At 36.0% G+C, this 23,281-nt stretch overlaps 2 protein-coding genes and 2 long non-coding RNA genes across 4 annotated transcripts; 2 read left to right on the forward strand and 2 right to left on the reverse strand.

Moving 5' to 3' along the window:
* The first annotated feature begins 12,182 nt into the window (after positions 1-12,182).
* Positions 12,183-12,656, forward strand: LOC149988271 (uncharacterized). Its single transcript, XR_016505154.1, has 2 exons — positions 12,183-12,307; positions 12,577-12,656. It is a non-coding gene; the product is annotated as an uncharacterized LOC149988271 (long non-coding RNA).
* LOC149988272 (uncharacterized) lies at positions 12,455-12,885 on the reverse strand. The gene is made up of 2 exons (XR_016505155.1): positions 12,759-12,885; positions 12,455-12,600 (listed from the first exon to the last, which is right to left on the reverse strand). It is a non-coding gene; the product is annotated as an uncharacterized LOC149988272 (long non-coding RNA).
* Positions 12,886-13,276: 391 nt separating this feature from the next.
* On the forward strand, positions 13,277-16,384 carry LOC112287183 (uncharacterized). Its single transcript, XM_024529936.3, has 2 exons — positions 13,277-15,375; positions 15,501-16,384. The coding sequence occupies exons 1-2, from the start codon at positions 13,448-13,450 to the stop codon at positions 15,922-15,924; spliced, it is 2,352 nt and encodes a 783-aa protein (XP_024385704.1). The 5' UTR covers positions 13,277-13,447; the 3' UTR covers positions 15,925-16,384.
* A 24-nt stretch (positions 16,385-16,408) lies between these two features.
* Positions 16,409-20,642, reverse strand: LOC112287184 (hydroxyproline O-arabinosyltransferase RDN2). The gene is made up of 8 exons (XM_024529937.3): positions 19,353-20,642; positions 18,846-18,913; positions 18,310-18,511; positions 18,079-18,176; positions 17,887-17,956; positions 17,643-17,714; positions 17,398-17,511; positions 16,409-16,774 (listed from the first exon to the last, which is right to left on the reverse strand). Exons 1-8 carry the CDS (start codon positions 19,764-19,766, stop codon positions 16,709-16,711), a joined length of 1,104 nt encoding a protein of 367 aa, XP_024385705.1. The 5' UTR covers positions 19,767-20,642; the 3' UTR covers positions 16,409-16,708.
* Positions 20,643-23,281: the final 2,639 nt, after the last annotated feature.

The following is a 23,281-nucleotide window of genomic DNA, read 5'->3' on the forward strand; positions in this document are numbered from 1 at the left end:
CAAACTTTGTTTACCTCTTCTATCTATCAAAATTATTCAATATTATCTATGTGTTGGGTTGATTGTTTATTATTATTATTATTTGAATAATTCAAGCATGGAAAGATCCTTATCTGTTAAAGATCAACATGCTTTTAAGAATTAATTTTTACTTTTGGTAATTTTTTTTCATGATCATCAAAATAAAAGCTAAAAAGAGAATTATACTTAATCAATGCAATAAAATAAATTAAAAATAAAAGCTATAGATGTTGTTGAGAATGTTTTGAGAGACACAAGAGTAGTTAGATGTAATATGCATGAAAATACACACACACATGAAAGAGTATATTGATATGGTTATCTCACTTATACAAAGAGGAGGGGAGAAGATAAATAGTTTTTCCCCACTACATTCCAAATACTATAGCTACATTATTTACTATAAACTACAATAAATATTATAGGAAGCGTTGGCTATATTTAATGCTTTCAATACTCTTCCGTACTCGTCATAATATTTATATAATATAAAATTTGCATAGAATTATAATTACATATTTTTTTAATCTTATAAGTTCAACAACTGTTCCTTCATTAAAACCTTATCTACAAAAACCTTATTGTATTTAAGAGCAAAAACTATAAATAAAGGAAAAAGAATACAACATCATTTTAAGAATTCATTAACTTTCTTGCTCAAGAAAAGCAAGTCCCCACATGCCAATGCTATAAGTAAGTTAGCAATGATTGTTCAAAGGAAGAACTTTGGTGAGGAAATCAACAAGATTATTTACAAATTCAATTTTCTTAATCTTAAGTGCTTGACCAATAACCAAGTTATGGATATAACTAAAATACTTTAGTTCAATATGCTTTGTCGTGTTGTCTTTAATGAAACTAACTTGCATTTGTGTAACACAAGTACTATTATCTTCATACAAGATAATTGGAGAATCATTATGTGAAAGTCCACAAGTTGTTTGAATGACTTTATCAACTTATTGCAACCAAATATATTCTCAAAATGCTTCATGTAGGGCAATAATTTTTGCATGGTTGGATGAAGTTGCAATTATAGTTTGTTTCACTCATTTCCATGATATTGCAACTCCATGACTTAAGAATATATAGCCTATTTGAGATTTAGTTGTTGCAATATCAGATTTATATCTTGCATCACAATATCCAACCAATTTTGGATATGTAAATTGTGTGTAGTATAATCTCTAATCTTCAATATTTTTTAAATAATGTAATAAATATTTGATGTCATTCCAATGTTATAGTATTAGACATGCATTGTGTCTTATAAGAAAATTAATTGCAAATGCAATATTTGGTCTTGTGGATGTAGCTAAATATAAAAATGCTCCAATCATTGTGAGGTATGGATATTGATCTCCTAATATTTCTTCTTCCTCTTTGCATGGATGGTATAGATCATGGCTATTATAACTACATCCAACCATTGGTATTGATAATGAATAAGAATCAATCATATTGAATTTCTATAAGATTTGTCTAATATACATTAATTGGAAGAAAAAAATACTACCATCTATGAAATGCATAATCTGAAGATTAACACAAAAAGTTGTTTTTTCTAGCATTTTCATTTCAAACTCATCGATAAGTAGATTAATAGTTGCAACACATATAGATGTAGTATCCACTAAGTTAAGATCATCAACATATTCAACAATAATCACAAAACCAATTTTAACTTGTTTGATAAATAAACAAGGACTTAGTCGATCACTTATAAATTTATTTGTAATTAAATAATCTTAGAGACATTGATACCACATGCATTTAGATTGTTTTAGATCATATAGGGCCTTGTGTAATTTGATACCACAATATTGTCTTGGAATAAGTGCATTTGGAGTTTTTGTTTTCAAATCAAGTAGAACTTTCATAAAAATGTTTGCATCAAAAGAACCATACAAATATGCAGTTCTCACATCCATGAGATGCATCTCAAGAGTGGCATGGACTATCATTCCAATAATATATTGGAATGTAATTGAATCCATGATTAGAGAATATATAGATTCATAATCAATGTCAAATTATTGAGTAAATCCTTAAACAACAAGACAAGCTTTATAAAAGTTTATTTGACTCGTAGCATCTAGCTTACATATTAATACGATCTTATATCCCATAGGGTGAGAAGTAAGAGTATCCACAATTGGACCAAAGACTTCATCTTAAACAAAGAAGCATATTCCTTTTCAATGGCAGTTTTCCAGTTTAACCAATCAAAGCAACATATCGCTTCCTCGATGGTCAAAGATTCAAGATCATCTTTCTTGTAAAAAAAAAGCTTCTGCAATCATAAATGTAAATAATTCATCTATTATAATAGATGGTCTATCTCAAATGCCATTAATAATACAATATATAACTGATAATTTTATACTCAACTTGAATTTATTCCTCTTAATTTCAAGATTTTTTATTGCATCATGTGAAGATATAATTTGAATGGACATGTCATCATTAACTGATGGTCCGATAGATTTAATAGGAACTTCTATAGAAATTATATCAAAATCACCACATATTATAGTCTTCTTTTTTTGTGGTTGCTTATCTCCTTCATGAGTCCTTTTAATTTTTGATGTTTAAACCTAAGGTATATTAGTTAGTGGTGTTGCAATCTCAAAAAATTCATTCTAAGTCTCATTAATTGGAACTCTTATAATCCAAGGCACATCATCAAATCCATGAGGTGTTTCATATACAATCTATTTTAGATACAAAACTATTACAACTTCACTCTCAACTAAAGAAGTTTTAAGATCGAGATTCATTATAAACATTTTGAATACTTGAAATATAAGTATTGCATTTCTTTGTTGATTAAATATTCTTCCTTGAAAAAATAGGAATACATTCTTATCAAAACAACAATTTTAAAAACGTACATGTAATAATGTATCTTTAGATAGATCAACAATATAAATAATATTTAATGAATCAAAACCAACATATATGCCCTTTTGTCAATGAGCTCCAATAGTACATTGTTGAGGTTCTTATATTGAAATCCAAGTGTCGTATTGCATATTGTTTTGCTCAAGAATACACCAAGCACCTAGCTGTGGAAGGTGAGATTGTGTTTCATAAGTAGCCAAAAATACTAATAGATTTTGTCCATACAAGAAGTATATAATCTGAATTTCAATTCAAAAGTGCTTAAAATACTTTTCTTAGTAGTATTAACCATACATAAATCCCAATTACCTTGTTACTTCTATATTTAAGCAATTTAGATTTTTCTTATAAGCCCCAATCCTAATCAAAGAGCTTTAACAAGTTGTAATATCCAATCCAATTGTCTACTTGATGTAGAATTTTGCATGCAATTGTCAATGTAAGTCTTTTATATGCTCAAGAATTTTTAGCCCAATCCAACTTACAGATTGTGAAGAAACCTCCAAAAATTACAATGATGTCACTCAACCGCCAACTTGAAAAGTGAAGCAGAAATCCTAGCAATGATTTCTCCTTTTTTAACTATTAACTTTGTTTCAAAATTGGTATGTAGCTTGATCTTCAAGTCTTTCAACACTATGTTAATTTTCATCTTAATCCAATCAATAGATCTTCAGATATCATAGAAACCCTACCCAACTTCAAACTGCCATCTTCTAAAATCCTCTTTTGCTAAAAACTAGATATCTCTAAACCACATCATTAGATTATCACAAAATTTTGTATACACTTAGCACACCCAATAATCCAAATAATATCAAGTTTTCAACTATAGATGTCACACGAATTGCATGAACTAGCCAAAGTTACTAGTCCTAATTATATTATATAAAATCCAAATCACTAATACAAATCCTAACTTTGAAAAATAATTGTTAAGTCCTCCAAAACCTTCTCAAAAAAATTCTTATGTCTTTGGAAAGAATTTCAAGCTAGCTCTCAAACCTTAATCTTCGATCTTCAAATGACCCCCTATTTTGCCCTAAGCCATCAATTTAGTGGCTAGAGGTCTGATTTTGGCCTTGTTTCACAAATGGTCGATCCCCGGGTATCAATCTAACCTATCCTAAGGGTTTTTTAGGGCAATCCTACTCTCAACTTAATTCTAGTACCAACTATATTAATTATTTATCTCTTCTAATCTAATTTTATTAATTTATGGTCTTTCTAAGGTAGTAGAAGAGTCTCTACAACCTAGAAGGTAAAATTACTAACTAACCTTCAACCTATTAACTATTAAGATAAGAAAATAATCTAAGAGGCTTTTATAAAAGCCGTGTTTAGATACCTCAAATTATAATTAAATTAAGATAATTAGATATTAATTAGAAATTCAACTTTGATTACAATTTCACTATATTTCACTATATTGTCGTATTACATCACGACAATGGCAACTAAATACTTGTAGGTGAAATATATTTAGAACACAACCTAAAATAAGCTCTTGATGTATAATAATTTCAAGAAAAAAAAGATTGAGGTGTATTAATGCTGCAACATGCAAAACTACATAATCCCACATAGATGTAGGTAAATTTGCCTAAAGATAGAGTGGCCAAGTAATGAGTTGAATATGCTTTATAAATAACTCTGTAAGTCCATTTTGAGCATGTTCATATAGAACACAATATATCAGCATTAATCCATGTTGTAGTACAATAGTCTTCAAAAGACTTTGGTACAAATTCTTTTTTATTATCTATATATAATATTTTAATAAGATAATTAAGAAAATATAATCAAAAATAAAGAAATATAGATATAAGATTGGAAAATACTAAATTTTAGGTTGATAATAATGAAACATGTGATTGTTTGCTTGATGCATCAACAAGAACCAAAAAATATCAAAATGGTCTAGATATTAGATTAATATGACCACAAATATCACCATGCAACTTTTCAAGCATTGGTGGTAACTTTCATGGGAGTTTTCAAATTGAAGGCCAAGCAATCATCTTACCTTGCACTCATGCATGACATAATTCTATAGAATTTGTATTTATAGGTCTTAAATTATATCCAATTATATATGGAATTATCTTTCAAAATAATACAGATTCTTGATGTTTCAATTGTCCATCTCAGAGAAAAATGCGACTCTTTGTGATAAAGGATATAAAATTAAATATAACAAGAGGTTGGATTGCAATCTAATATAAACCATTTGTCGCAACAAAGGCTTTTTCAATAAATTTATGATTTTGTACAAGAACCAAAATCTTTTGTTTATCTAGAATTAATGTTGAAAGATGATAACCATTGGCATGCACAACTTAGTAGTTGATCACCCTCCAAGGTGTAGAAGTTACAAAAATTGAATGTTTATATTTTATAATAGAGCATGCACACAATTTTACCATTATTATTCCCTCTTAGAAATGAAACACATTTGTTCTAGCCATAGTCATCAAATTTTTAGTTTGCCAAGTTGAAGATTTTTTAATAAAAAATCATCTATGTTGTAAGATAGTATGTGTTGTTGTAGAATCAATGAACATATCATTTGTTTCATTATTAGAAGTTTTATCATTCATATAAGCATCTAAATCATGAATACTAATTGAGTCCATGGATACATCTTTAGTATGAACTTCACAAGCTTCAACTTTAAATTTCTTATTTTTTTAGAATATTTTAACAAAATATTCTAAAATATTGCACGTATATGCTAAATATTCAATCATTCCATCTTTGATTTTTATTTTCTATTTTAATTAGTTGTAGAACATTTATTCTTTCCATATGGGCCAAAATAATCACGACTATGACTGATCTGGTGCTTATGAGCACTTTTTCCATGTTTGTATAATTTTTTCTTAGACTTTGAAATATTAAATGCATGACATTCTGAAACTTTGGTTCTAATAGGACAAGCTTCAGCATTATTTAAGAATAGCTCATTTTGTTTTTCCATAAGAAGTAGATAGGATATGAGATCATAATGACTTTGAAATTTCATATTCTTATATTATTGTACAAGTACTACATATGTAGGAGGAAATGTAGAGAAAGTTTACTTGATCATTTCTTCTTTAGAGATGCTTTCTCTACATAACCGTAGTTGTGAGACAATATGATACATTTCACTATTAAAAGTATTTAAATTTAGAAAATCTAAAAAACATAAATGTATCCAATTATGACAAGCTTGTAGAAGGAAAATAGTCTTTTGATGATCAAACGTAGATTTAAGATTCTTCCAAAGCTTCACTAGATCTTCAATTTCTAAATATTAATGTTGTAATGTAGATATAAGATGACGATGAATGAAAAAGAAGTACTTTCAAATAGATAGCAAGAAAAATTGAAGTACTTACAGTAAAAAAAATTTAAAATAAAATTACATCTGAGAGTTGTTTTGTAAATAAATTTACTTTTGCCATTTTTGTCTATAATAAATAGTTATTTCTATGAGCATCCAATAGTAGAAATAGAAGAACTTGAAAATATTGGGATGCACTGGTGATAGTTAGAAACATAATAGATGCAGTTGAGGATAGTGAAGCACTCATTGTAAATAAATCTGTGAACAAAAAATATGAAATCAAGTAGAAGAGTTTGAGTAAAATGCATCTTGAAATATAAAGCCAAATAAAATGATAAAATTATACTTAAGGAGATTTTTTTTTTTTACAAAAATAAGGCTTTGTGGTAGACTATAACAAGATGCTGCAACTTTGTGGCAGGGTGCGGCAATCAGTAGCAAGATATGATAGATAGCAGTATGGTGCGGGAGTTAGTAGTACAATGCGACAAATGATGGAAAGGTACAAAAAACGGCAGCAAGGTGCGGTAGTTAATGGCAAGATGCAGCAATTATTAGTAGGATGCAGTAGACGATAGCAAGGTGATGCAATTGGTAGCAAGGTGCAGCAATTTGGCCACAGTGTGTGACATTTGGTGGCAAGATGTAGTACATCACAACACAACAATAGAATAGGGTGCATTACAATAGCACAATAGGGCATAACACATGAATAGGATAAGGTATAGCATAGCAGCAACATAGCACAATAATACAACAATACAATATAATAACAGGATTAACAAAAAAAATAAGGAAAAAGTGAAGGATAAAGTGCACATAAGTTTTTAAGAACCAAGACTAGTATATAAGAGCAATTGTGTTGATAATGTGTTGAAAATGTTTGGAAAGTCACAAGTGTAGTTAGAAGTAATGTGCATGAAAATACACAAATACATACAAGAGAGAGTATATTGATGTAGTTATCTCACTTATACAAAGACAAGGAGAGAAGATAAATTATTTCTCTCTACTACATTCCAAATATTTTAGCTATAGTATTTATTATAAACTACAATAAATATTATAGAGAGTGTTGGCTACATTCAATACTCAATAGATGCAAAGTCATTGATCATAGCTCTCATACAAAAATAATATAGAGCTAAGTTCAAAATGTGAAGAATCAAATTTCAAATGTAAAAATTTGATTTTATGAAAATTAAAATAATAATAAAACATGTATAAATATTAACTAGGCAGCTTAAAAACAAAGTAATTTGTTTAATTTCATAAACACTATTTATTGAGGTTTTGAAGTATGCAAGAATCCTAATAATAACAATAAACTATTATCTATTCAATTATTTCCTTCTCTCTTTCTATTTATATTTATATATATATATATATATATATATATACATATAAAATGGATTCTTATATTAATTGAACAATTACTTTAGCAAGATTGTTGAAACAAATACACATGAAAGATTCAATATTTTTCATCACAACTTATACAGAATTAATTTCAATACTGTTTCTATGGTTGATTTTTTTGTAGTATTATAATAAAAAATAAAATAATCAACATCACGTAGCTTTTAGAAAGATTTCAACTAATATTTCAGTTTAAATGTCTTCTCAAAGCAAATGAACTATTGTAGGATATGCCAGTTATAATTTTGATTTTTGAATCATGATTGATTTTTATTTTTTTTATATTTTGTTTTTTTTTTTTTTTTTTCATTACTTCACTCACACTAGTGAGTATTAGAGTATGTTCATCAATAACTAGAACAAGTGTCATGCATTGTGTAAAACATAATGCAACTAAATATGAATGCAAAGTTAAAATTTATAAAATACAGTCATATTTGAATGTCCCAATAAAAGTTTGGTAAAAAATAATTGTAATATATTCATGTTTGTAAAATCAGCAATTGAAAAAATTATCAAAATATCAATTAATAAGCATAATAGTGATTGATAATTACTGTCACTTGAAAAATACAAATTGTTTGAAAGTTTAGAATGTCACACCAAAAGTACAAAGGAACAAATTTCTAGAATGTGTTTTCAAAATGAGACTATTATAAGGTTATATTTTATTTCACGTTCTGAAATAAATAAATATATATAAATATATATAAATATATATATATATATAGATATATACATACATACATACATACATGCATGCATTTAAAAAAAAATGTAGTTTTTTAAGAAACATATTAAAATGAACATCAACAACATAGAAGAAGATTATTATTATTATTAATTTGGCATTGAGCTAATTACACTTTTTTCTTATGAAACAAGTTTTTGCAAGAGGTCAATGCTTTGCAAACATTGTTAATTTTTGTGTGCACATGTAATACTGAACAATGAATGATTTATTCAAAGATATTTATTTTTAAATTTCAGTTATTCATAATTGTGTTCATAAAAGTAAATTTCCAAAATATAGCATTTAATTTGTGGTTTTAGAAAATTTTCAGTGAACTTGAAAAATTATAGTACTTTGTACCCATATATATATATATATATATATATATATAATAAAATATTTATAATTTTTATCCGTTAGATAGAATCTGTTGTCAACAGTTTGTAGGAGAGATGTTTTCATTCATAATTTTATCATGTTTTTTATAATTTCCAAAACAGTTAATATAACAGTAATAACATACAATTATCTTTAAAAATTAAACACTAAAGAATTAATTAAGCACCACAATAGCCACCAACATATACTTTTTAGCAATTTAGTAAAATTATGTCTTTTTCTATCATTTAATATAGATAATTTATATGCTTGGAATAATAAAAATTAAATCGAATCAAATCAAATCTCTTGTTGGTATGTTATATATTAGTAGATCAAACTTATTATGTACACTGAGTAACACATTTGAATTGATTTGCAAAAGAGACTCTTTCATTTTTTTAATTCATTACCATGAAATGCATGTGTGTGTGTGTGTAAATATAAATAGGAATTAATCGATTTTTAATACGAGATAAAACATTTATCCCAAATCATTATTTTCAAAGATAAATGAATTAAACGTAATAAAAGAATATATTTTAACTTGTCTCAACAGCAAAAATAAGAAGAAAAAACAAACTTACTGACCACAAAAGTAATCTAATTTTACTGAAACTTGAAAGTGTAATAAGTTGGGCTTATTTCAAAATATTACATTATAAAATAATATGTATTTTGATGAGAACTCTGTAGTTTTATTTATTGCATGTACATAATGATAAGTGTGGTTACTATTACAAATTTTGTATTTACTAAGCCTCAAATAACACAATGCGAAAAGCAAAGAAAAAATTTCATCATAGAATAATATATTGCATGCACGAGCATGACATTCAGGATTAATGTTTAATGACTAATACAGTAATTTAAATTAACATCCCATTTCAATTATATCAACTTCTTAAAACTTTGGTTTCTGGCCCAGTCATAAAATTTTCATGCACATATTTAACAGTATTGCATCATTGTAAAGTTGAAAACTTTCAAAGATGGAATTTGAAAAGTTTTAGAAACTTTTTAAAAAACAAATGATGATGTGTTTGCATTTTGATATTATCTGGCTGATGGTTTAATTTAAGAAATACAATTACATTACTACTTTTGGGTTTAAAAAAAAAAGAAAAAAAAGAAAAAAAAAACGAAAATACATTTAGCATTGTGTCATATGTATTTGAGAATTTATGTTTATTTTGCAACACATCTTCTAGAGCATCTGTAGGACATGTTATGGACACAAAACACTTGTTTGTTTGTTTTGTTTTGTTTGTTTATTTTTTTATTCTTGCTTTTAACATGCTCAACTACTTTAAAGCTGTGTGGTTATGCTTTATCATAACATATGAATCTTAGGTTTTTGCTATTTTTCATCACACTACATTTGTTTTTTTGAAGACTGAACAACAACAATGAAGTAGAATGTTTTTCATGTGTTGTATGACAATATTGAACACATTCAATGAACCCAACACTGTGCATTGAACCTGGTCACTTCTTTATTTAACATGTTTAATAATATATATATATATACATATATTATTAAACATGTACATATATATATATATATATATATATATATATAGTGGGCTTTTTCTAAAAAATTGAATTGAGATAGAAGTAAAGTTGAAGTATACATGTTTAAATTTTCAATAGAAAATTCCAAATGAAATGAGAAATTTGTGTTCAAGTGAGAGTGTAAGAAAAACCATATCTCTAACTATTTGCATACTTACATGCACATGGCTTTTTATCATTGTATTAACTAAAAATCAAATTCAATTGAAATGTCTGTTTTTATTTTATTTTATTTCATTTCTTACACATATATTTAAAAGTAAGTGAATAAATAAAGACATATACACTGTTAATGGCCACAAAAGTCATGGTATTATTTTGCTTATGACATGAAGTCTGATGTAATGTGTTCGATTAAAAAAGACATGTATATATATTAAAAAAATATATATCTTAAGAGATGTCACATTTTGGAAACATTCCATTGACCCTCTCAAAGAAACCAACTAGCACAAATTACAAGACCAACAAGAACCCATCATTTGGCTAGACTTTCACACCCTATCCATTCAATATATGAATATATAAATATGTATATATATTAAAAATCAAGAATAGCAAAGATAGTCAAGTTGTCATGACAAATATGAATGCTTGTAGCTCTTTCCAACCATTATTTTTGTATGAAGTCAAAGTGCACCAAGCAAGAATGGGAGAATAGAAGAAACTAGAGACAAAAAGATGTTAACCGAAGATTCCCCTCCACAAAAGTACCACTTTACTCCAAAATTCTCCAACTCCTTTTATATATATATATATATATATATATATTGAATACTACATTTGGTGGTTGTCATCTCCCTTCTTGTATTTTGCAATCTCCCTTTCACCTTCAACTAAGATTAAATCTTTTTGCCTATGTTATGCACCCTCAAAGAAGTAAAAGATATAGCAATAGAACAAGTGGATAAGATTAGCATACAAAAGCTTGTTGTTTAAATAGTTAATGAAAAGAATAAGCTTTACTCCATGCATGGGATCAAGAAATATCTTCCATCTAAAACGGATGATAAACACACGGATATATACTTCGCATCCATTTTCATCCATCCATAAAGTCATCCATCCAACAAAGGCTAAGCGTGGACTTGAGTAAACACACACGCTTGAAGGTGGTGGAGGGGGGGAGAGAGAGAGAGAGAGAGAGAGAGAGAATTCCAAACCCTAAATCTGGAGATGAGGGGGTCCTCTTGAATGGCACAACGTGGGGGGGAGAAAGAGACAAATGGAGATCACGTTCCCACCTACTTCTACCCCAGTGCCCGTGGTCAGAGAAAAATGAAAAAAAGAAGAGGAAAATGGCGCCACATGGATGCCACGTCAGCTATGGCCACTTCGGGGCCGCGTCAGCACCTTATGATGAAGAATCTGACGAGAATATTCCATAATTGGTGCTCCCATGTGGGCCTTGCTTTTCCCATCCACTAGAGTCCCGTTCCCTTTCAAGATATCGTGACCCCGTGCCACAGCGAACGAACGAAAAACGATGGAAACGGACGTAACATATGGGAACGTGAGGGAACGGGAGGCGAACGGGGTAATAGGCTCTGCAGTGCTGGAAAGAAGGGAGGGCGGATTTAGGGTTTACTTCAGGGGATGAATGAATGGATGAATAAATGGATGAATGAATGAACGAGTGAATGCGCTTGTAGGGAGGGTCAAGTGGGGGATGCAAGTGGGCTGGGTTCCGCATTCTATTCCACAATTAGGGTTTCACACTGCCCCCACACCCCCGTGAGAATAATCACAATCCCCCCTCTGAACTCTTTGGGTTTTGTTATATACATAAAATTTATTCTCAAGTAATGCTGGAATCCTGCTCCACACACACGAGTACAGTCAAAAGCAATGCTGGAATTGTGGTTACAATTCTCACGGATCCAACGGGATGTAATAGCAGCCTTACATAATGTATGTAGATTGTAATAGGCTCTTGGTTACACAAGGTAATTAAAAGGAATTCTACAGTACCACAAATCTATTCGATAATACACAGAAAGTGCATCGGATTGAGAAGTAAAAGTAGATACTTCACATTGTACTCTTTACTCCGCCCCCTTGCGTATTAGGTGTTAAGTTGTGTGTTGTAACTCTTTTACTTCATCCATGCATCAGGTAAACCCTATTTTGTGTATATATTTATATGTATATATTCATAGATTGCATAAATTTTGTGTGAAAAATGGTGAAGACGTGGATGTTTTTATTCAAACAGAAATTGCGTGATAAAGCCTTAAACCTGCTGCAAAAGGTATGATCAGTAAAGAGTGTTGGAGTTTCATTCTGACCAACAGTTGAGAAGAAAAATACAAAAAGTAAAAAAATGTAGTAGACTCGGCAAACAAAAAACGGAGTTGAATAAGCAGCATAACGTAGCATGTGGAGAAAGTGAAATACTTTTGCATGGTGGATGATGCCTCGGGCGATGGCTGCGGGTGTGACGACGCGGAGAACGCAGACAGTGGGCGCCGTCGTCGCGTTGTCATAGATTGATGGTTACAGGAAAACACAGGGGAAGTTAGAGATAGAGTGAGCACAGTGACAACAAGAGTGGGAGGAACCGCGGCCAACACGGAATCGCTCGGAGCTGCAGGTCCGACCGCCAGTTGCAGATGGGGTACAATCGGTGTGGAAACTAAAGCATGTAGCTGCAAGGACATGCATTATTTATAGAGAGAGAAAGATAGAGAGAGATTCACATGTATTAAAAAAGTCACGTGTTGTCACAGAAGATGAGGTCGAGTGATTGTTACACACTTTTTGTCAGTGGTAAAATGGTAAAAGGACGAATCTTCCCGGGTAGTGGGTGAGTGTGCGTTGAAAACAGTCGCCGAGTCGCAGACCACAGCTTGGTTCTGTGCTTCGACTTTTCTTGGTATTGAGCCTACTCCCAATTTGGAGGTGTTGTGGTTTTCTGGGTTGAGTCGGAGGAGTGGTTGCTAGAGAATGTGTCAGTGAGAATGACGACATGAGCTCCGAGCTTAGACGTGGGTTGAGGCCGAAGAGAAGGAGTGGGTGAGCGAGAGAGAGAGATAGGGAGTGGCGTTGAGAGGGCGTGTTTGAGACTGGGGTTTGTTGTTGTGGCGATGGGGAGCATGCGCGCGGTTGCAAGGAGGCATGAGTTTGCGAATGTTGCAGTAGCAGTGCTGCTCTGCGCCTTGCTTGTGCACGGTGCCGGTGCCGACAGTTCCCCTTGGTATGTGGATGCGGCCTTGAGGGCTGATGCGGACGCGCTGCTGCAGTTCAAGGAGGGGTTGCAGGATCCGAACGGCGTGTTGCGAAGCTGGAATTATCTGCAGACTCCGTGTTCATGGCTCGGGGTGGAGTGTGCCCGCGTGGGGACCGACCACGTTACCCGCGTGGTAGGGTTGGAGCTCAAGGAGGCCAAGCTGAAGGGCCACATCTCGTTCAAGCTTGGGGATCTTTCCGAGCTCGAAGTGTTGAATTTGATGGGCAACGAGCTCGAAGGCTTCATTCCGGTTGAGCTGGGCAATTGCAGGCGACTCATGTTGTTGGATCTGCGAAAGAATGACTTGGTTGGGTCCCTCCCTCCCGGTATCCTCACCCTCTTGCCCAATTTGTTGGAGTTGTCTGTCTCCGGAAACAAGCTTTCCGGTCGTCTCGACCGCTTGATCGAGTTGCATCTGGCTCCCGAGAACGCTCCATGTGATCATTTGAAGCTCTTGGACTTGTCGCACAATCGTCTCACGGGCAGCTTGCCGAGGCAGTTGCACGAGTGCTCGCAACTTGTGGAAGTTTATCTTGGTTCCAACCTTCTTGTCGGTGGCATTCCGGCTGAGTATGGGAGACTTGTCAATCTTGAAGTTCTGGAGGTCCAGAACAATATTTTGGATAGACAACTTCCTCAAGAGCTGAAGAGCTGCACGAAGCTGCGGACTTTCAATATGGCCGACAATTTCATAGTGGGTGAAATTCCGTCGTCTTTCGCGGAGCTTCGAGAGCTCCGAGAATTTGATGTAGCGAGAAATAGGTTGTCTGGGCACATCCCCCAAGGCAGGTGGGTGCGTGAAGCTCCCAAGTTTCGTGGGAACGACGGCTTGTGCGGTTCACCTTTACTGACTTGCAAAGATGAAGACGTTCTTCAGGAGTTCAAATCCCACGTGAACAGTCTTTTTTTCAAGGGGGGCGAATTTGTCCGAGGCAGTGTCAGCAAGTATTTTGAAAACACCTCTCAGCCACGAACGCAAGTTGGGGTGCGAAGGTCCTTGAAAGCTGCATCAAAGAACCGCCGCAGCAAAGGCGCCCGATGGGGGCTTGGAATTGCGGCAGGATTAGTCACTGGGGCGGTAGCCGCTGTCCTTCTCGCACTCATAATACGCGTTGTGGTGGCGTTTGCTTCGGGCACTGAGAATCTCAAGAAGCCCATAATCTTCGATAAGAAAATCACGCCCCACATGCTTGCTTTCCTCGACAAGGAGGACGCATTAGCTGGCTGCCGTCTCCTTGGTGCAGGAGGAAACGGGAAGGTATACCAAGTTCCTCTCCAGGATGATCTCGTCGTGGCAATAAAATGTGTCCGCATCGCCTCGGACGAAGCTGAAGAGGGTTCAGACTCCAGCCATGACGCGAAGCAGATTCGTGCAGAGCTCGAAACCCTAGGCTTCATCCGCCACCGAAATTTGGTACGATTGTTGGCATACATCTTCAAGGAGGACTCTCACTTGTTGGTGTACGAGTACATGCCAGGGGGAAGTCTGCAAGATGCGCTGCACCGGGTAGCTACTGGTAACTTGACACTGTCATGGCCTGAACGCCATCGCATCTTATGCGGTGTTGCTCAAGGGCTTGCGTATCTCCACAATGAGTCTCTCGGCAGCTCCATCGTGCACCGTGACTTGAAACCCGCCAATATCTTGCTGGACGAAGGATACGAAGCAAAGCTCGGTGACTTCGGCCTGGCAGCTGTCGTCCCCCTGAAGGCCACTCACGCCACCACTGAAGTGCTTGCTGGCACCATCGGATTCATTGCACCAGAATATCATCAAACGATGAGGTAAGTTGAGATCAATCATACGCTGCACATTTCCTTGTTCTTGTCACTGCTTGCAACCTTCAATTCCAGCAGAGTTGAGATGCATGCGCACATAGTCTGACGCGGTGTACCATGTCTGAATCCAGGTACTCGCAAAAGAGTGACGTGTTTAGCTTCGGTGTCGTGATTGCCCAACTCGTCACAGCTCGTAACCCAACCGACCAATTCGTCGTGGAGAATGGCGGTAGTATTGGCCAATGGCTCCACAAGTGTCTCCAATCGAGCAATGGAGTCGAAGCAATCGATCCCGCCTTGCAGGCGTCAGGGTACGAGACCGAGATTCTCTTGGCTATGAAGATTGCCGTCTTCTGCACACACGTTGACCCTCAGCAACGCCCCAAGAGCATTGAAGTGCTGAAAATGCTCTTGCAGATCCGAAATCCCGACCCTGTTCCCGCAGAACGTAACTTAAGTCCCGACATTGTCGAGAGTGACGTTATGACCCTCCCATCTAGTGATTCTCTAAGATTTCCAGTATCCGGAGCAACGTCCCTGACTAGCAGCTATTAATCAGTCACATCAACACTTGGATCGCCTGTGAAGTGTATCCATGAGTATGTCGCATAACGTTTAATCTCGTGCAACGCATTTTTTTCCTGGAGTTGTCACACGCAGCGAGGTGTAATTAGTGAATTGATCAGCGTCTTATGTAAGTCGACGCAATCATCTAGCACCCTTTTTGTGCATCACAAACCCTAAGTGAGGCTCTCTTCTCTGCCGCAGACAGAAGCTTAATCTGGTGCAATATTACTTATTCGCGCACCAGCGAAAGTAGAATAGTTTATGCTAATCTGAAGCAGTTATAAATATTTCCATATGATGTACGAGGATACAGTAAACGTGCATCTGATATATAGACATTACAATAGAGAGTGGGAAAAAAATGAGTACTATTCTGTGTCCGACAATTTCTGCAGCATACATTTTACCATTTTAGAAAATTAAATTATTGAAAACATGGAAATTTGAATCCGCTGCAGACATCGGTACGATATAACTAAATTAACCTTAAAATTAATTGCCCTTTGAAAAAGACGTTATCCAACCTCTTGTTGGTAAGTGACCGCATGCTACTAACCCCTGATAAGTTCAACAAAAAATCTGGCTGCACTATATCTTGTGGGTTCCATAATGTTCACATTAAGCAACTAATGATCATACAGTACACCAGGTGCCTATAATTCAGGCCTAGGCTAACTGCAGATCTCTCTAGTTTTACTGCGATTGATGAAAAGAGGCACTAACGGAGAAGCACGTTTTCTTAAGCATATCTACCAGAGGAAATGCCTCTGCACTATTCCCCTCCTTTCCATCCTGGAATGCTTGCGGTGGCTTCATTCACCATTTTGACCAATGTGACCTGCATTCACCAATCGCTAGGTCACTATAGGAAATGCAAACCCTGCAATTGATTAAAACGGCTGATGACTTTATGGACAGACCATGAAATGCTTCATTGCAGCTTTAATGGTTAAGGTACATTTGAGATTCACGCCTGTTTTGTGCACGTACATAACTATAACCAAAATCAGTTATTGTTCAGTTCAGAGTATGCTATATTGAAATCTACAAACTCAAAACTCTTTTGAAGTCTACATAAGTGCAAATATTTAAAACAAACTAGTATTGAAAAAAATTCATTTGAAGAATATTTTTGTGATATTGATACGAATACTTCTCGTCAATAATACTATCTTTCAAGTATTAAAAATAAAAATTGAACTTGTGATAAATATTCAAATGTGAGTCTTTAACAAAATTAAGATTTTTTTTTTTTTGATAAAATAAACTTAAATTTAAAACTAGATGTCGTTAATATGCACATGTATATAAGAAGATTCATATCACAGCGCATTTAAGATTTTCCTAGGATTAGGACACCTCGACCGTTAATGGGTTAAGTAAGCAATTTAGAAACCAAAATTCTGCAGTTGTTAGTACTAACTGCTGCTCACGTTTAAGGAAAACAAGTGGCGAACTTACCACTGTCTCTGGTACACCTGGAGGAGGCAGCGTCAGGTTCTTAGGTGGAGCTCCTGTAGTGAAAGAACGTTTGTCAAATCGCCATTCTCCAATTTTGCCGTACGTCAACTTCCCCTGAGAAATAAAACATGGCGATGAGCATGTGTTAACGCCAGTCGCCACTTGATAAAGAGCAGTAAAGAGAACACAATCTCTGGTATCAGAAGACTAAGATACTTAAATGTCAAGGTGACAGTAATTCAAACCTGCATGTTGTAATCACATCCATATGTGTAATGAATAATGTATTTGTTTCCAAGGTCGGTATCCCAAGGTGGCTGCAAGAAAAAAAACGATGGTAAGTGCTGGCCGGCGTCATTAACAGACGCGAGAGTCAAACTTGTCCTATTTTTCAGGAACAAAGAGATATTGACACAACCAGCTAAATGATATCTTGCAAATCCAGCTCACAAAGTAGAAAGAGAGGACATCATATGAAAACCAATGCACCTGTAGCATGAAATCTTTCACCAACATATGTCTAATCCCGTGTAAAGCTGAAGCCGTTGCGTATCCGTACCTGCTCATACAATGCACATCCTCCAAATTAGCCAAAGCACAGCAAAGAGGCGACAAACAATGTACTAGGCTAACTACCAGACAGAAACTTGCGCAGACTACCAAGGTTGAAATTTCACGCACATTTCCAGAACCCAACCAAATGCTTTGTCAGTTTCTGGGTCATCTTTCATCTTGATGGACACGTCAGACCATGTTGGAGCTATCTTCTCTAGTTGACTCTGCATTTATCAACAACACACTTAGAGTTCACATAATATGGAAATACAGTTCCTAAGTATTCAAAAGAAGCAAGTTCAGTAATCCACATCGCTTAACGGTTTAGACAGTGGGTCTTTGATAAAAACGTCGTACCTTCTTAATAATGACTGGAGAATTGCCTATGGGATCGATGTTGGCAATCGGTCCCTTCTCATTCGGAAAGAATTTCCTTAAAACTTTTTCATTTTCCGTAGGAACAATGTAAAAGAACTTGAAGGCAGCCGGCATTTCTTCCGTAGCTAAGTTTGGAAGCGGCCGTATGAATATATGATCTGGTTCTGCCATCAGGATATAACTGACCCCCGACCGTGTCCCCATGAGTGATGAGATTAAAAACGTAATTTTTTACTTTCGATCCCCGCAAAGAAACCAAGACTAATATCAAAATGTATTAGATCCATAAGCAAGCAGCTATATTCGCAACAGTACACTACACTGTAAAGGATACTCACAGCGATCTAAAACCTAAGCTAAAGTAACACAAGCAGGTGATAAAGTCAATGATTGTTCCGTTCAACTGCAACTCAAAATGGCTCCCTAAAGAATAGCCAATGCACATGCACACGCGCACACACCCACCGACACACTAATCACATGCACACCAACATAATTTGGAATAAGATTCATACTCCTCAGGTATGTCTGCCTTTCGCAACCACTGCACGAAAGCCCATGGTCGATTCAAAACAATGTATCCCTGGACACTCAACCAACACATAAGTTAAGACTCTTCAGGACCCCACCGAGTCTACAAACTTATATAAAAACTTTTGATATCCAGAGGAAAAATGATGTCCCTGTCAATAACACTCGCGTTGCTTTGGTGATTGCATTGGCGGAGGCTACCATACTTGGGCAGATTACACTTCGTGAAGCGGTCCAGCAAGTTGCTTTCATGAAATCTCACCGACTAGAACATCCTGAACTCAATTTTTATAAATTTATACAAAAAAATCCCTGCAATCAGCGTAGAGGTTGCTTCGGAATTTGAAGATTACGCCAGTAAATTCTTTTTGAGATGATGTCATTCGTTTTGTAACCTACGGAAAAAGAAAAAAAAAAAAAACAAAAAAAAAAAAAAAACACAAAAACACAAAAACAAAAAACAAACAAAGTACCATGAGAGAGAATTATACCCGATCCTCGCCATCCGGCAAAGGGTCCACGACAACGGTTGGAATTTCGTCCATGAAATTGTCAGCCTTCCCTGAATGCAAGATGCGAGTGAAGCCGCCCATCTCCGACCCAGGTGCGTCCTTGAACTTCTTGTACCAATAGTACATGATCCGGCACTGCCAACGGTTGTAGGGGGAATCATTAGCTGTCACAGCAACGTGAAACAACCGCTTAGGACCGTTCCGTTTCATGTCCTTCGGCATTCTGATTAGCGGATCGAACGCAAACTGGTTGTCGTCGTCCTCCTCCCCAGCCCTAGAGTCTATAAGGTCACTCCGGTTGTGGTAGCTGTTGATCATAGTGATCGTATTGTACGTAACCACCATTGCCGCCAGAGCCAGAAACACCAACACTGGAAACGTAATCCGCGCCATCTCACCAATTTCACCTTACAGCAGACCCCTTCTCCCCGATCACCACTTTCTTGGCAGCGCCACAAACCCTATTCTCTCTCCAAAATCTTCACCACCACCACTACCACCCATCACCACCCCCGGTCCTTCATGTCCCCCACGAGTCTACATACAAGATCTACGCAGACCCCTCCCACCATTCCAAACCCACCCCAACCCCAACCTCCCAATCTCACCTCAAAACCCTGGCCCATCCAAAACTCTCCATCCCGCGACTCTCGATTCCACCTTCTAGACCCTAACGCCTGCAGTCAAGCAAGCAACCTACCCCACTATCGTCAGCCTAGCACCTGACATCCAACTTACACCACATTCACTCCCCAGCACGCATTCCTACCGACACTCTGGCAACTTCCCGTGCCCTTAGCTTGCCAGTGACTAGGGCCACGACACTGCTTCCCTCCAGTCCCACTAACGCAAGCGTGGCAGTGAGTCCAATGCCACCTCCAACGCACTGCACGCAACAGACAATCGAGCTCGATAGATCTCTTCGCGCTCTAGGCACAAGCATAGAAGCGGGCCTCGACTTGCACCTGGGGGAGAGGGAGGGGGGGTCTCCTCGGGACTCACCCTGGCTGCCAAGCCAAATCGAGCCAAGCCGCAGAAAACGAAGGAGGTGGAGGAGGAGGACTGTAGTAGAGCTAGACGCTCTGCTCTTGCCGCTACCGCCGCTTCTGCAACTCCTGAAAACGGTTTGACTGGCGAGACAGAGAGTGATTCCGTCGGACCCCAAATCTCAATTCTCTCTCTCCGTGAAATGATGTTAGTGTGAAGATCAACACGTCACTGTTGAAGTAGTTGCGGGGACCTCCAGGCGCGTTTCACGCGCACTTGTGTAGGCGACATCGGGGTGAGGAGGACGAGGAAGAAGAGAAAGAAGAGAAGGAGCAACAGCAGCAGCACGAAGGGGGAGAAACGAAAAGAAAAAGAAATAAAGCGAAAAGTAAATCCACGCCTATGCAAAAGAAATTGCAGCAGCAAAAGAAGAAGGCCACCGGAAAGATGGTGATGATGAGATGATTAGTAAAAAGTAAAAGTTAAAGAGAGCGCGAGTAAAGGCCTTGCCTCACGCAGGGTATGGAAGCCGTTCACCGTGTTTGCCACCGCATGCTTCATTCGAACGAATGATTGAGTGACGAACCATAATTCATTCATCCGTGTGCCGATTGTTCTAAAGGAGGTTTGGTAATATTTACTTTTTTGGTGTATTTTTCCTTTTAGACTGTTTCTTTCCTCTTTCCTCTTTTCCCTAGTTGGTTGGTTTTGGTGAATATGTTGTATTTGATTTCTCAGAAACCTCACTTCTATATTTTATAAAGTCGAAACTTTATTTTTCATGTTTTTTTTTGCATTGGTTTGTGATTAACATGTTTAATTATCATTTAAATGTTTTAAAGGCTTTTAGCTGGTCTTTGTTCTCATCCTATGATTACCCAATAAGTTTCTTTATCTTGAAAATGAAATACATCCTCCGATTTTTTTGGAATCATGTTGTAGAGTTTAACTTTGCTAGTTGCCATAAAATAATTGATTTGTTAAATTTAGAGGTATTGAAATATATCTATGCTCTTATAGAAAGATCCCTCATATATGTTACATGATATGAGTTTATTTGAAGCTACGTACTAATATTTAGTATGTGCCATATACTATACTATATTTGTTAACTGACGAAACGTAACTATTTAACAATTTAACGTTGTGTTGACAACAGTGACAATACTATTGTAAGAATTCAACGCTTAGATAATATTAGTGTTAACGAGTTTCCTGATTTATCATAACAATTAAAAATAAAAAGCGAATATCCCTCTTCATTCTTATTTTATTGTGTACAAATATCTGTTTGGGATCACACATTCTCATTACCATGTACCAAAATAGAAAATAGCGACCAAGGTTGAAAACAATCCCCTGTGAACGTTCACGATGCTCTGCATATTACCATGTACCAAAAAAGAAACCAAGATTCATAACTACACACCTTCAATTACTGTTGCCATGACTTTTAGTACAATTATTTAGTGTAATTGGCATAACTTGAAGACTTTGTTTCATTGGGGATTCGCCCTTTTGAAAAAAAAAAAGTAGGGTATTTTTGTTTATTCCACTACTTAAACAGTTAAGTAGAAATAAATCGGTTTCCTGATCTATACTCATTACTAGTCATGCTCCAAAAGCTTATTTTTGTGGTAGTTTTAAGGTGATGCTTAGCACACTGGAGAGGCCGTGAAAACCATTCTAGTGCCCCCAGATCAGGCAGGCACAGTAAAAGGGAACCCATGATATGGACATGCAAGGTTTGAAGGAAGCTCAACTACCAACTCACAACTCACCACCTCCACTCAAAGCAGCAACATGTGTGTGATCCCATACCCTAAACACTATTTGCCACCACACACAATTAGCCTGTATTGGAAGTTGGAAAGTTTGTGCTCAGCAACAGCATGTCGAAACCCCTAAGAGGTGAGGAATTGTGCCGACTGTTCCATCGTAGTCGAGCACTTTCATTGGGAAAAAGGAAAAAGGAAAAAGGAAAAAAAATAAAAAATAAAAAATGAAGCAGGTTGATTGCAACCAAGCAAGCAATCATCGTAATTGAATTCAGTTGATTGCTTTTCAGTTGATGTTGAGTACGCAGAAAGGTGTCACATTCATTATTGGGAGAGGATCTAACGTAAGGAAGTGTATTTAATGAACACTGCGTGCATTAAATCCAGTTCTCACATTTGACCCCGTCTGTGGCAAATTGAATACATCTGGAACATAGATACCACATCCAGCATTGAAAGTTGTATCCAAGTTTTGTCATGGAGGGCGGAATTGGAGTGATCTCTACGGAGCTATGCTTAGCAATGCTGTGACACATGGTGGGTAGGTCCAGAATTCCATACCGTATAACCTACTACAGCTGTGTTTCACCCGCATCTGAACTACCCACCAATTGGAGCAGCGCTTATCATTGAAAGTTCGTGAAGTCCCTGATTAACTATCACCTTCGAAAGCGGATTTCTGCAGGTTATAATATATCATCTTTCTTAGTGGATGGTTTCTACGGGTTTAAAGCGTAGGAATGATAAGAGAAGCTCAAAGAATTGCAGAGCCTAACCTGAGAGATAGCTTTGGAGACGATCTTCAAATTCGTTTCTTCCTCAATATCAGTCGAAGTGGAGAAAGAACTGTTCTTTTGCACTCACAGTCAATATAAATGAAAATCGAACATTGTTTTTACGGAGCGCCAGGATGTTCACAAATTGACCATTGGAATAAAGACACAGTTGGCATAGAAGTCTTCAATTGGTTGGAAAAAACAAAAAGAAGTACATAGCAAAACAAAATAAAAGCCGAAGGTTCAGATGCTTCTGATGAGAAGTCCATCAGCTTTCAACGAAACATTCATCCCTGCATTATACTGGAGCTACCCCTAATATTGCTTGTGATTAAGAAAAGTGGTAGATACAACAACACTACAAGGC

The sequence above is a fragment of the Physcomitrium patens genome, chromosome 10, assembly GCF_059467195.1.
Source record: "Physcomitrium patens ecotype Gransden chromosome 10, ASM5946719v1, whole genome shotgun sequence".
Taxonomy (NCBI): domain Eukaryota; kingdom Viridiplantae; phylum Streptophyta; class Bryopsida; order Funariales; family Funariaceae; genus Physcomitrium; species Physcomitrium patens.

What these genes read in the sequence shown, in the direction of transcription:
- LOC112287183 (XM_024529936.3), top strand. Translation starts at nt 13,448, where the DNA reads ATGGGGAGCATGCGCGCGGTTGCAAGGAGGCATGAGTTTGCGAATGTT. An exon ending in GAATATCATCAAACGATGAG is followed by an intron (nt 15,376 to 15,500) that starts GTAAGTTGAGAT and finishes GTCTGAATCCAG; the next exon opens with GTACTCGCAAAAGAGTGACG.
- LOC112287184 (XM_024529937.3), bottom strand. Translation starts at nt 19,766, where the DNA reads ATGGCGCGGATTACGTTTCCAGTGTTGGTGTTTCTGGCTCTGGCGGCA. An exon ending in AAGGCAGACATACCTGAGGA is followed by an intron (nt 18,512 to 18,845) that starts GTATGAATCTTA and finishes GTCGGGGGTCAG; the next exon opens with TTATATCCTGATGGCAGAAC. An exon ending in TTTGGTTGGGTTCTGGAAAT is followed by an intron (nt 17,957 to 18,078) that starts GTGCGTGAAATT and finishes TTGTATGAGCAG; the next exon opens with GTACGGATACGCAACGGCTT.